The sequence below is a fragment of the Cyrtonyx montezumae genome, unplaced genomic scaffold (genome assembly GCF_038088225.1).
Source record: "Cyrtonyx montezumae isolate F1298 unplaced genomic scaffold, pur_monq_1.0 scaffold_7, whole genome shotgun sequence".
Lineage (NCBI taxonomy): Eukaryota > Metazoa > Chordata > Aves > Galliformes > Odontophoridae > Cyrtonyx > Cyrtonyx montezumae.
This window is the reverse complement of record NW_027072078.1, coordinates 29,792,783-29,807,134: the sequence shown is the minus strand read 5'-3', so window position 1 is coordinate 29,807,134 and position 14,352 is coordinate 29,792,783. Positions and strand designations below refer to the sequence as shown.

The following is a 14,352-nucleotide window of genomic DNA, read 5'->3' as shown; positions in this document are numbered from 1 at the left end:
CTCTGTGGGACCGCCTGAGGGGGTGAACAAGTCCGGAATGGCGCCTTCTTACACAGACACAGCGCTGCCAGCCCTCACAGGAGCTGTGACCGTCGCCCCGCGCTGCAAACTGCTGTTTCTCCGGCATAAATACACGAATCAATAAGGCGGGACGGAGAGGGCCGCGGTGCCGTGGCAACGCGCTGTAAACGAAGCGCGGCCGCCGCCGTGCGTGGATCCGCGCCTCTGCCACGAGCACATGGTAAGGGACGGCTTCGCTTTATTGCATACAGCCTTGTCAGCTACTATGTTGAAAGGTCTGTGTTTTTTGTTTTTTTTTTTTTAATATATATTCAAAAAAGGCAAACTTTGGAAAAGCTCATCGTGTGATATAACCCTTAACAGGCTCATAGGATGGGCCTTCTAATGGCCTATCTGCTGTTTAGCATGACAGATCACAAGTGCTTGCTTCTGCTGTTTCACAGTGTATCCGTTGATCTTGGTCTCACTACTCAACTTTTCTCCATTGTAAACTTCCAATAACAGCGCTGCCCGATGTCAAGGTGCACCATCGTTTGGGATTAGCATCTGTAAGATAACGTGCCTTCCTCTCTCTCTCACACACGTACAAAACTGTCACACAGAGTTGTAACAATTAATTTAATTCAGAATAAGTGGATGAGTCTCTTGGAAAGGCTGCAGCGTGCTGAAGGCATGTTGTGTCCTTTTTGCTGATAGGATGAGAAACGAAAGCCAAGTTCTTCTGCTGACTGGCAGTAAGTGGCGAAGTGCTGCTGAATCCAACGGACCTCTGTCCTGATTTTGAAATGGAGTCCTGAAGCCCTCTGAAGGACAGAGTTGTTACCTGCCATCTGTTGCATACGTTTTACCATTGGCAGCGCTGCAATATTGGGCTGCTTTCCCATTAGTAGCTCTACTGAGAGCTCAAGTGCAAAGGAAAAAAGGAATTTATGAAAATACTGAAAGCAAGTATTTATGAGCTAAACAAATAAGCAAACAAAGCCAACCCAAAAACATTGCCTGTGATAGTACCTGTTAGGAATTACTTATAATAAAATGTATAATGAATGCTGAAAATGTTGCTTATGTCTAGATGGAAAAAAGTCCTTATAAATGTTATTCATATTAGGCACGTTATCACAGAATGTTCCATTGTGAACTTTATAATCTTCCTCTCTAGCATTCACTAACCCTGTGCAACTCTAATGAATTTGAGGCTGTCTGTCATTTAATGAGGAATATTCATTTCTGTGTATTTGTACACACATCTGACAGTATCTTCTGCATTTCTTAAACTGTCTGTTGTTTGCTAAGTAATAAAGACAGTGGGAAGCATTGAAATATAGATACTAGCTGGTAATAAGATTTTCTTACATTCATTTCAATTCACTGTAGTTAATTACATTACATATGCTTGCCACTTGAGAAACAGAAGTCCATGTTTTTCAGAAAGAGCCCCAAGTCCATAAAGAAACCCCATGGATATTATTTTTATGAGTTTTTCGTGTTTCTTAGGAAAGAGGGTTGATGTGGATTGCATTACGATTACAAAAACGGTCACATAGAGACTTTGTTGAGATTGCAGCATACGAGCTGTTCGGTGCTCGGAAAGTTTTTCTTATTGATCTCTGTTGCTAAGGGAGAGTATTGATCAAATAAAGATGAACAATTCAGATCTGGGTTGTTAAAATGTTCAAAATAGAATTATCTTCTAAATGTGATTTGTTGACATTCTGGTCTGCTGTTTAAGGGTGATATCAGCAAAATAATACTGAGAGCTTTCATTTCTTATTCTTCACAGCATGTGCTGAATTTTTAGCAACACAATTTGTGTTTGGACTGCTTCGTTTTGTGTATTTGCAGGATGGGGCATTGGATGTTAAGTTAAACTGATTTTTTTAATAACTTCAAGTACTTTTTCAATGCTGATTTTGTATAGGATCCCAAAATAATGAAATATGATCTACTGATTTGTGTGCTTGAATTGGAAATCAATTAGGGAAATATCTTTTCCGGTTTCAGGACCTTAAAGCATCTAAGGACAGTATGTCTGAGGAGCAGAAGGTTAAGAGGAGAAGCAAAGAAGGTATCTAACCACTGACATGAAGTCTCTGAAATTGAATATATGGATCTGGGGAAGAAAAAGGATAATGTTAATTTGAGATCTTGTCATTTGTGAACATCAAACATCCACAAGAAAATATGAAATTGAGCTTAGAGTTATTTCTGCCATGGGGAAGCCCTGAGATTTGTTTTCATTTTAATACTTTTTCGAAATGAATTGGTCCATCTTTTTTTCTTATATTTCTGTTCCACTGAAATGGGAGATATAACTGGATTTTTTAAACGTTTGCTTTTAAAAGTAGACTGAATTAATATACTTACCAAAATAGCTGAAATTATTTTAGATTTATGCATTCAAATGTCTTAAAATCTACAACAAAAAGTATATGTATTTTACTGAAATGAAATGTGCTTTTCTTTTTTTCTCGATACATCCCAATAATATTTTAATGGCCCAAAATAAGTATATTTGCTTTGTATGACTGGTGAGTGAATGATATGCAATATACTAGAATTTCATGAAGTGCAGCAGTATAATACAAATATACTAATTTACTGATGCAGGTTGTGGAAATGTTATTGCTCTTCAAAATGCAGATAAGATAATGAAAGAAACCTGTGATTTGTACAAAGCTCTAGGAACAAATAGGTAAGTAGAATTGATGTTTAATTTGTAGGTAGGTATCCAAAAGCGAAGACAAAGCAGGAATTAGTCTGAACATGAAAAGATTTACTTTGTGCCACATATTAGATACAGCTATATGAGTTGCATGGTGTTCCTTTCCAGTGTCAATCACTGAACCTGGCAGAGGCAGATAGGTATCATACTACATGAACTAGTGGTTTGGGACAGTATAAGAAGTAGTTTCCAGTGTATGGTTTTACATAAGTGTTTGACCTAATTAAAAACAAAGAACTGCCTTGCATGCAGCTTTAAGATAAAGTAGTCTGTATTTTCTACCTCTTTTCAATCAAATGTGTTTTGTTTTGTTTTATTTCTCTCCCCATTTTTGGATTTGCCATTCTTCAGAAACAAGATAGCTGAAATCTGAGTCTTGTCCATACAGCGTCTGTTCTTGCAGGGAGGCCATAGCATAGTTTATAAATGACAAAGGCACACCACCTGGTCTGCTTTTGAAATACTTTCCTGATGATTCTTAAAAAATACTTGCTGGAAGCAATCCGTTTCAGTCAGCAAGGGGAAGATGGGCCATGTGTTTTCCTGTTTATACAGTGCCTTTGTCTACATTTGCCATTCATTGTTATTTGTGATCAGTTGCTAGCATAGCAGTTAGATGCTGCTGGGAAGAGCCACAGCTTCCTAGTCTGATCAAGAAGGAGAAAGTGCTTTGGCATTCTTGGGTCTTGCAAGCTTCTTGTTCCTCTTATTCCAAAGTTGAATGATTGTTTGAACCCAGTAGGCTCCTTCCACTGATTTTCATGTCATATTTTGGTTTCTGGTTTTGCCTTTTAGCCAGATAACAGCAACAACCAGACTGCAGCCAGATAAACAAGTGGCATGTTGTCCAAGTAAAAAGCCGGTAACGTTACAGATGGCACAGCGCAGCACTCTACCTTTCTTGCTGAAGAAAGAGAACATAAGACGTGGCTTTGACTTCAGCTTTCTGCTACAGGCCTCATACCCAGAATCCAACATTCCAAAGTATTTTAAGGATTTAGATGTGTTCCAGATAATAAAAGCATGTGGGCAACAAAGTAAGTTCATATTTGAAAGTCAGAACTTTCTTAAAAAGTTAAATGTCACTCTCAAGGTAGGTGCTAAAGCCTCAGAAGTCCTTATTGTCTTCTTGTTTTAATTCTTCACATTAAGTAGGCTTTAGCCATATTGCCAGTCTTCTTAAATTATTGTATGTGTATTTAGGGAATGAAGGAGATAAAGAAAAGCAACAACAGGGAACATAAAGGAAAAAAGAGATGTTACACTCCCATTACTCTGTGTAATAAAACTGCCCACACATAATGTACAGTGGCATTCTCAGTGGAGCCATCCAAAAGGATGCCATCTCTTTTCACTTTTTTTTCTCCTGCTGGAATTAATTATTTCATAATTGATTTAATTAGCTACTTGCTGTAGTTAGCAAACATCTGGAATTTCGAAGGAATATTTGCTTAAATTATTAGAATAAAATATTTTTACATTGCTGTACTTCACTGTGTTTTATAGAAAGTGCAATTGTAACTTCCCTCCTTTTTTTGTTATAGCAGATTTATAGTGTAGTCTTGCAGGCACGTGTTAGACAAATGTCTGGTCCTCAGAACCCTACAGTTCAGATATTTATGTAATGACAACTGTAGTCTGTTTAACTTCTCACTAACATTGATGCATTTTGATTTTTAAGGGTTGAATATAACAATACTGGAAAACAGGAACAAGAGGCCTGAGGTAAGATGGTATTACGTACAAAAATAAACACAATTAAAAGTTTTGTATACTTTGAAAACTTTAAAAGAGTTGATACAATAGAAGTCTGGGTGGATTTCTCTGCTACAGCTTTTCAGATGAACATCAAATATTTTTATAGATGTTATGATATATATCAGCACTTGTTCAAAATTATGTTAGTATTACATCTGGGATTATTGAGGGCAAGGTGTTGGAAGTTTAAAAAGATATAGAACCTCTTAAAATGGAAACACATAAGTTAATTTTCAGTATATTAGACACTTTAGATGCTTAGCTTTGCTGAATTTAAAAACAAAGCAAAGCAGTTTCATTGTGTTGATGGGTAATATAAAATTGAAGCCAAATTGAAGAACAGACCTGATATTATATGATGGATTAGAATAGTAGTTATCGTGAAATGTTGTGATTAGTGTAAACAGGATTGTTGTTGTTTATGGCTACTCCTGTCCTCGCAATCAAGCTGGTCATTTAACATGAGCCAGTGCATCACACTAGGTGAGCTTTAAGAGCTGCAGAAGGTCAAATTCATTGTACTTAGAATTTGGTCTTTGTAGATATTAATTAATAGTCCTTTCTGCTAGAGAATTATTGAATCCACTTTAGTGTACCTACTGCAGAGTACAAAAGCATTTGCAGGAAGTTCTGACAGCAGTTCATAAAAAGAGCTATGGAAAAATAAAACGTTACTGAAGGAAATGTTTAAGAAAAATAATTTAGTCGACGTCAATGTAATTTAATACAGCTTTATGTCACTTCTTAGGCTCTGATGATTACTGGAGCTTATCATTTGGGATTTACTGAGCGTTCAAACTAAAACCACGCAGACTAAACAAAGTCTTCTCAACTGTAAATTTCAAAACAGCCCTCATTGCTTTCCTGGCACATTCACACTTCAGCTTGTCCTTGGAATGCAGCAAAAATCTCCTGCAGATTTCTTGCTGATGTTGAATATAGACATGCAGATGGGTACTCAGAGCATATGACTGTGTAATTATTTCTCTTGCATTCGTTTGCATAAAAGTATGCAGCTTATTAGAGCTTATTTTGTACCTCTTTCCTATACAGTAAAAAATAGAAATACTTTCAGAAAATTATTCACACAGATCATATGAATAATCACAATAAAATATTTAAATTCTCAAATTGGTTTTCTTTCAAAGATGTGCAGTACCTTTCAGGTGATGGAAGGGGAAGAGAAGAAAGAAGGGAGGGATAATAAAATACATCCTAAGCACAACAGGATACTGCATTAGCTGATGTTAAAAAATGGATTTGTGGTAGCCACCTGTGCAACTTCACTGAAAAAAAGTAGTACAGACTGTAGTATTTTCTAACAAAATGCTGTTGAGCTGGATCTGTAGCCCATCTGACATGGTTTGAGAACTTCTTAAGTCTACACTGAATGCACAGAAGAGCTACGTGTTTAGAATTACAGTAAATGACTTTTAAAACTAATAAATGAATTGTAAAAATTGTTTGGTTTTTTTTTCCATGGATGAAATAGCATTCTGTTGTACTATTAAGGCTTTTGCTTTTTAAAAATTGCTTTAATGACATCTGGTTCTGTTGGGAATATAGTGTATCCTGTAGTGCCTCTTTTTGAAGGGTTACATACAAAGGCTTTAACTATCAGCGTAGGAGCTGTGCTTTTATTCACCGAGAGTGCACAGCAAGAAGGACATTTTAGCACAATAAACTGCTGACCAGTCTTTGAATTTGTGTATCAAACATGCTATATAGCATAAGGCATAGTTAATAACTGATGATATTATTTGTATGTGTGGCCAAGGCTTACTGTTTTTAAATTATGCGTAGTGACTTATGCCTTATAGCAAAGAATCCCACTTTCTATACTGCCTCAAACTGAGGAATAATTGTCAATCTGATAAAAATAATGTATTTTCTCAGTGTTTTGATGTTATACTTCCTATTAGTTTAAATATAGGAATATGTCAAATCAACACATCAATGTTTGGTTCTTAGTGATTAAATTTTACCTTTATCTGCTGTGTAGTACATTATTAATTTTTTTTTAATGGAAATTACAGTTTCATTTGCCACCAGTGACACTTCAGCCTATAAGAACAATTCATCTTGCTCCTCTAGATGATATTTTCATCAATAAGCACACCAAGATCAGAAATATTTTGAATATTACGAACTCTATTTCTCAGCCTATAAAATCAGCTACTAAATTTTATCAGTATCAGTTAGACAATGTAGTAAGAAGAGATGCTGAAAAGTCTTCAGGTGTGATTGTGGCTACTATTTCTGATATGTTCACTCCATCAGAAGGCCTGTACTGCTTCAGCAAGAATAAATATTGTAAGTACCCTAGTGATAAGAAAGAAGAAATTCAAAGCAATTTGAAATGGACAGAAGCTGAGGTAGCTGTCAACAGTGAAAAAATGGACCAGAAGAAGTCTCAATTTTCAGTGGCTTGTGAGAATGTAGATATTATGACCCAAGGCAGTTTTTCTGATGATAATCTTTTTAACCTGCACTCAAGTAACGATGTGATAAACTGTGGAGTAGTTACTGCCCTGTGTCCTATGCCAAACAACACAGACCTTTTAAGAGCTGACAAGAAGGAAGAAAGAGTGGAGAATTCCTGTAGAACTAGTGTAGAAGCGAGCATTACAGAGATGATACTGGATTGTAGACCATATGAAGATGCTGAGAGTGTACTTGTGCTTGGTGATGGTAATTTAGGTTCTTTGTGTGAAAATGAAGTGATCGATTCCTGCCGTGTCTTAGAAGGTAATTCTGTAGCTGCAGTAATTCCTGGAGTAGAAGTGCAGGATCGTTCTGGAAAACAAACAGAAGATAATGTTTGTCTTCTCAATTTTGAACTGGAAAAAGAAGCAATGTCAGAATTGACTGCAAGAGGTCAAAGTGAGCTTGTTCCTGTTGTCCATGTTACTTTCTCTGAACAAGGACCACCTAAGAAACCACACATCGATAAACATCCCGCCAGAAAAAGGAGCGCCGTTCGTAGCCAGCCTCCTCATATCAGTCACAGCTTCAACATTCTTGCTTACAATGACAAAAGCGAGGTAAAGATGAATAGAAACAAATGTTCATCAAAATCTAAAATGAGTAGCAAGACAAGGACACCTGAAGGCTTAGCTGTTTCTAATGAGATTTCCACAAAACGTAATACACAAAAGATGAATGCCAAGAGGCAGATTTTTCCATCTTTGCAACTGCCATGCATGGAATCTGAGACTTTCCTGAAGTGCCAAAAAAAAATACCTCAAACCAACAGATGTCATTTTCTTCAGAGTGCTCAGAAACTTAAGAAGCAACGTTCTTCCTGCAGTTGCAAAAATCTAGTTATCTCAAAGAAACCTGTTACTCCGCTTTCTCTGCAATATGCACAATCTGCTTCAGATTTTGTACAACTGAAATACAGTGATATGTTCAAGAAAATAAATTCAAATGACAAAGGCCCAGATGTTTATGAAATGTTTGGAACTCCTGTCTATTCCCACACACGTGATCTTGATCAACTTGAGAACAGTTTTTACAGAGAAGTTTGTTCTGCTCCACCTGGGGTATGCATCGCTAGCACCTGCAGTTCTACCTGCAATAAAAGAAGAGACAGCAGCCGAACAAGAAATACTCAAAAGAGAACACATTCTAAAGCAAAGAAGACCATATCTGGCACTAAACAAAAGCAGAAAGACTTACGTGCAAACAGCAAAAGTATTGAATTGCATGGTGGCAGCACAGAGCAAGATAACGTAATATATTCTGGTCCAGATTGTCAAATACAGACTTCAAGTAGCATGACATTGCTTCATGGAGATACAGATCATCAGCTTATATTTTTAGAAGAGTTTTCACAGTCAACCAAGAGGAACAAAATTCTTTCAAATTCAAGGTTATCAGCTATTAAAGAAGCTTCTTTGGAGCAATCTCTGGACAGTCAGGATCTATCCAATCATCAGAAAGCTGGTTCCTATAGCCAGGATCTTCTTCAGCTCAGTGATAATGACTACACAGAATGCACTGCTCTAAGTAACAGCTTATTAAAAGCAGACCAAAACAGTTGTGTACCCCAGTACAGGGTGGATATGGATGGCTGCAAACACCTGGAATCAGACCAGGCCACTTTTGAGACTGTAAATAGAGGAAAAGCGTCACACATTTCAGATAGTCTGGAGTGTCAATTCCTTATCAAAAAATTAAGTCATGGTTGGGCATACACACCTCAGAACAGTATTTTTGCAAATGAACTCACTCAGCCTTCAGTGCTTCAGACAACAAATGTTATGAGTCCCAGTTTCCAGACAAGTCAAAATGTTTTGTCCTGGACAGAAAATAAGGATGTAACTGATGAGTTGATTTGTTGTCTGGCTGCAGAATTGCTAATGCATGAAGAAAAAGACATCAACTCTTCAAGAGCAAAATATGCAGGTTCTAAAATGCTCAATACCTATACTAAAGAAGAAGGAAATATAATGACTAGAGATGGAGAAATAGTAGATAATGGTCTAGAGAAGGTAAAATTAATTTTTTCTAACTTGCTACTTTGGATGGCTCAACACAGTGTTGGATGAAAGATGATTCTTCATGTTAACTAAGTAACCAGTGCTTAACTAAAGTTCTGGTAGTATGTGCTCATTAAAGATGGAGTACTTTGCTTAGGCCAGCTGCCCTCTGGATCTTCCAGCATTCAGCTGAGGATACTGATGTTAGGTGCTGCCTGTCTGACATGAGTCAGATGGTACACGACTGACATACCAGGAAGACTTAGATGACAAGTCAAGTTAAATAGAGAAATTATAGTGAAAAAAGGGAGAGGCTATTTTAATTGGTTTAACTACAAGTATTGGCTAATCACAACTGTTTAAGTAATATTTAATGAAAACTTCAAACTCAGAAGGCTTATTCTGTCCCTCACTCAGTGAAGGGGTTCCTACTAAGGAGCTTACTTACCAGTACTGCTTCTCCTTTACTCTCTTAGATTTTTAATCTATTTAAAAATTTTACAAGGGAAACTAATTCAGTACATTTTGATACATTTCCTTTTGCTTCTGCAAACACAGAAGCCAACTGTACCTCAGTTCAGGGATCTGTGTCTGGGTGCAGTATTATTCCTATTGTTTTTGAAGCAGTTTCTTCTTCTTGATAATTCCCCTCCAAATTGCTTTCACGAAGCTTGGATTATATACTTTACCTACTCGTCACATTCCCCCTTAAGCTTTGCAAACTGTAGCTATGTGACCAAAAAAATAAAACAGTAAGCCATTATGTTCTTTTAAGTGTTCCTTCTGCGTTGCTTGCTTTCAATGGCAAAAAAGATGGCATGCTGTAATCTTCAGACTGTTTACTGTTGTGGTATATACTTGAAAATATTTCCATAGTCTTAGGTAACGTACCCATTGCATTGATGTGCCAGGCAAGGATTATATATATAAATCTGTAAAAAAGATACATGCCTCGTGAAAGTTACTCTCTATAAAAAGTAATGATAATATGAGGCCTTCTTTTTCCTCCTTTCTTTCTCCCCACACCAACCATCATGTTCCAAGCAGAGTGACAGAAAAGCCTTTTTGGAAGAAAATGGACTGCTAAACTTTGAGGAATCTACTCAAGTACCTGGAGGCAATTTGAATAACAAGGATACTATCATGTGGACAAGAGGGGAAGTCCTTGGAAAGGGAGCCTATGGCACAGTAAGTTGGTCTCAGTATGCTAAGGGATGCACTGGTCATCTCTGAGCTATGTCTTACCTTATAAATGACTCCTTTCTCATTTAGTGTGTAACTTAAATATTTTGATTGTACAGTGAGACATGTCTCACACATGACAGAAACAAAGGTAGTATTTAAAATAAGTAATCATACACTTTAATTTCATGTTCCATTTTAATACATGCTAGTTTCATTGCAGGTATACTGCGGTCTGACAAACCAGGGACAATTAATAGCTGTAAAGCAGGTTGTTTTGGATACATCAGATCAACTGACTACAGAAAAGGAGTATCAGAAGCTACATGAGGAAGTTGATCTTCTGAAGACACTGAAGCACGTCAATATTGTAACTTATTTAGGAACTTGTCTGGAAGACAATATTTTAAGTATTTTCATGGAGTTTGTTCCTGGTGGCTCAATTTCCAGTATTCTTAATCGTTTTGGTCCATTGCCTGAAATTGTCCTTTGTAAATACACAAAACAAATTCTAGAAGGGGTTGCATATCTACATGACAATTGTGTTGTCCATAGAGATATCAAGGGCAATAACGTTATGCTCATGCCAAATGGAATAGTAAAGCTAATTGACTTTGGCTGTGCCCGGCGTTTGGCTTGGGTCAGCCTCGGCGGCACACACAGCGAGATGCTCAAGTCTGTGCATGGGACACCATATTGGATGGCACCAGAAGTTATCAATGAATCTGGATATGGGAGGAAATCAGACATCTGGAGTGTTGGCTGCACTGTATTTGAGATGGCAACAGGAAAACCACCACTGGCTTCCATGGACAGGATAGCAGCCATGTTCTATATTGGAGCCCACAGAGGACTGATGCCTTCCCTACCTGATCGGTTCTCTGGAACTGCCGTGGACTTTGTGCATGCATGCTTAACCAGGTATGTGGTTTTTGAAGTGAAAAACGCAGTTATTTTATATAGTGGACATTGCTCATGGGAATTTAGGTTACCTCTTAAATGGTACTTCAGACTGTGTAGAAGAACAAACATACTGTAAATTCTTAGGTTTTACAACATTCCAGGAAAGCCATTAAATAATAGTGTACATAAAAGAGATTTGCTCTCCATAATGGTATTTTTAAAAGCCACAAATTCCTTTTCCTGTAGGCCTTCTACCCAGCATTTACTTTTCCTGTATTTTTCATGCACAAACACGTTCTAGACAAATGTGGGATAATTTTCTTTGAAAAAGAAAATTATTTGCCTTGCTGTTTCAGTATCGACTGGCTGAGTCTGGCCTGTGTCTAGCAAATTGTTTTGAGGACAATATTCTAAATGAAAGAGCTTTCACATAATTCATGTCTCCTGCAGTAGAAAATCTGGTGTCACTGCCAGTATGGAAATGCATCCTTTACTGGAAACATAAAGTTCTCTATATTTAAAACAAACAAGCATTCACCCACTATAAGAATTATTCCTGTGGTGCTTATTCTATTTTAAATACATGTTTTGTCCCAGACTTATACGTGGATACTGTAATTCCAAATGGCCTTGTTAGTATGAATTATGTTGATTGGAGATGACAGAATAGATTGACAGACACAAGTTCAGGCAAATAATTGTCACATTCCTTAAATACATTTTTGGTACACCTGAAACATCAAAATTTACAGAATTACTGTATGTTTTGAAAAGATTTTAGTGGAAGAATGATTTTTGTAATGAAGTATTTTTTTATAAGTCACATCAGTGTCAACTCTGTCTTCCCATAAATTCTGCCCTCCTCTGTCAGCCTCATTAAAACAAAAGGAAATGAAAAAAAGCTACCTGAAAAGGACTGATCACTTGACAAATAAGAAAAAAATAAATGGCATAGTGTGCACTTAGGTTTTACAAATAATTACATGCCATACATGCACATTCATTTTATGTACTGATTTTTCAAATCCTCAATGCAGAGATCAACATGAACGCCCGTCTGCTCTGCAGTTGTTGGACCATCCCTTTGTGAAAGGAAGATAGTGAACTGTTCAGAACTTGCCAAGTGAGTATACATTTTCCATTATGAAAAATATTTCTGCTTGTGGAAAAGGCCAGAAGGAACTGGAGTTAAAAGTATCAGCAGAACGTACTGTAGATCAATTGTGTAGACAATAAGTCTGTTTTTAGACAGTGCTCAACATTTTTTTGTCATATCTGTACTCATTGGAATGGGCATTCATTCACTGTGAATACAAGGCCACACATTTTGTTGTTTCTGAGATTCTAGAAGGAAAGAAACTCACTATCACCAGCACATGACAAGTCAGGTAAGTTGGGAGTGCCAATTTTCTGTAAAATCCTATGGAATGTGAATGGTATCAGCAGAAAGCTTTACAGATGCAGAAAGCTATGTGAAAGCTCTTTTCAAACTCATAGATGTGAGTCTTTAAGTATGTCAGTGAAGATCCTGTTGAAACTCCAAACCATGCAATTATATTGGCATAAAACATCCTGAAGTTGTTGTTCAGCTAGATGGGCTTTTTATTTGTAGCTGGTGAATAGAAAAAACTAGGTTGTATGCACACACATCAGTCCTTCTTATCCTTTGCTGTGGAGCAACAAGACACTGTGGTGATAAAGACAAGAGATACCCAGCTGCATACAGATATATCTCCATTAACTAACATCAGGGTAATTTCTTAATCTCTCTAGAATTATGCATCTGAGATTTGAGACAATTGTTCTTATTTCAACCATGCATGGCATTTTATGGACAGTCTAGGGTCACAGATGGGTTGAGGTTGGAAAGGACAGCTGGAGATTTTGTAATCTAACTGCACTGCTTAGGGCAGGGCTGGCAGATGCAGGTTGCTCAAGTTACTTGTCCTTTGGCTTTTCTGTATCACCAAGGATGGAGACTCCACAGCTCCTCTAGGCAACACATTCCAGTGTTCAAATATCCTCATACTGAAAATAAAATATTTGAGCAGACTGTCTGGTATTTCAAGTTGTGCCCACTTGTCCCACCACTGGGTAACACAGTGGATTCTGGCTCTGTCTTGACTGCCCCTCATCAGGAACTGGTACACATTGATAGGATTCTCTGAGCTGCTGCCCTTTTTGAGTGACGACGTGCTGTAATTCTCTAACTTCTGCTTGCTGATACAGAGCAGCAGAAGCATAGGAGCATTACCTTTCTCTGATTTGCAAAGGCTGTAAGGTGCCATTTCAATCACTGGAGAAACTACTACTAGTTTTCAACATCCTTTACCTGAAAAAGTAAAAAAAGTAAAAGTAGGGTAAATTTTATTCAGAGAACTATTTTGAGAAACACTTGAGAGAACACCACATAGAGCAGTCTCAGTCTGCACCATTTTACAGTTACACTAACTCACTACTACCTACTTCTAACTGAATGCAGTGAAAATAAATTTGAAAAATGTTATGATACATCAATAGAAGGTGGAGCTTCTTTCTCAGCATCGTTAAGATTTTAGGAGAATAAGACACAAAATGTGAACTTTATGACCCCGGGAGCAGCTAGGTTCTAGGGAGAAATGCAGTAAAACTCAATCCTGGAACTTCTAAGGGCTGAGCCCTCAGAAGTTAAAGGCCCTGATGTCTGCACCAGCAGCAATGTCAAAAATGGGCATTTCACAAAACAGAAGGAAAACAACAAAAAGTTGGTTTATGTAAGATAAACTTTCTGTGGAGCATTAAACACTTCAGTCACTTAAATAGCTTTTAAATCTCATTTTATTCCAGTAGTCTGACTTCAGAGATCTATTTGGTCTGAATTTCATCAAAATGAAGAGAAATCAGTACTTCTAGCAAAATTCTTTATTAATAGTTTCTGTAGGTATGATGTCACATAACAATGACAGAACATCATGCCAGTATAAAGAGAAATCTTAGCATTACAGAAATCTTCAGAGTTCGAAAGGTTATCAGTCCCATTTTGAGGAATACCAGCTGGTCCTCAGGTCAAAATCAATGGTAGCTTGAGCATCTTCACATTAAAGTACATTGCAGAATAAAGGTAGGAGCCCTGGCACATGAACTCAGGTAGGATGTACATTATACATTATGGAATTATTAATTCTTCTTAGATTAAGGTAGTGTCTCCAAAAAAGCTGCAAAGTAAACATGAGTTTTTAGTTATCATGAAGTGTTACTGAAATGAGCAGGGAAGGAGTGGGAATGTATTAAGACATGCAATTA

General features: G+C 37.2%; 1 protein-coding gene across 1 annotated transcript; it reads left to right on the top strand.

The window, feature by feature from the left end:
• Positions 1-2,046: 2,046 nt before the first annotated feature.
• MAP3K19 (mitogen-activated protein kinase kinase kinase 19) lies at positions 2,047-12,695 on the top strand. Its single transcript, XM_065750273.1, has 8 exons — positions 2,047-2,086; positions 2,629-2,713; positions 3,539-3,780; positions 4,425-4,468; positions 6,538-8,997; positions 10,033-10,173; positions 10,391-11,088; positions 12,108-12,695. Exons 1-8 carry the CDS (start codon positions 2,047-2,049, stop codon positions 12,169-12,171), a joined length of 3,774 nt encoding a protein of 1,257 aa, XP_065606345.1. The 3' UTR covers positions 12,172-12,695.
• Positions 12,696-14,352: the final 1,657 nt, after the last annotated feature.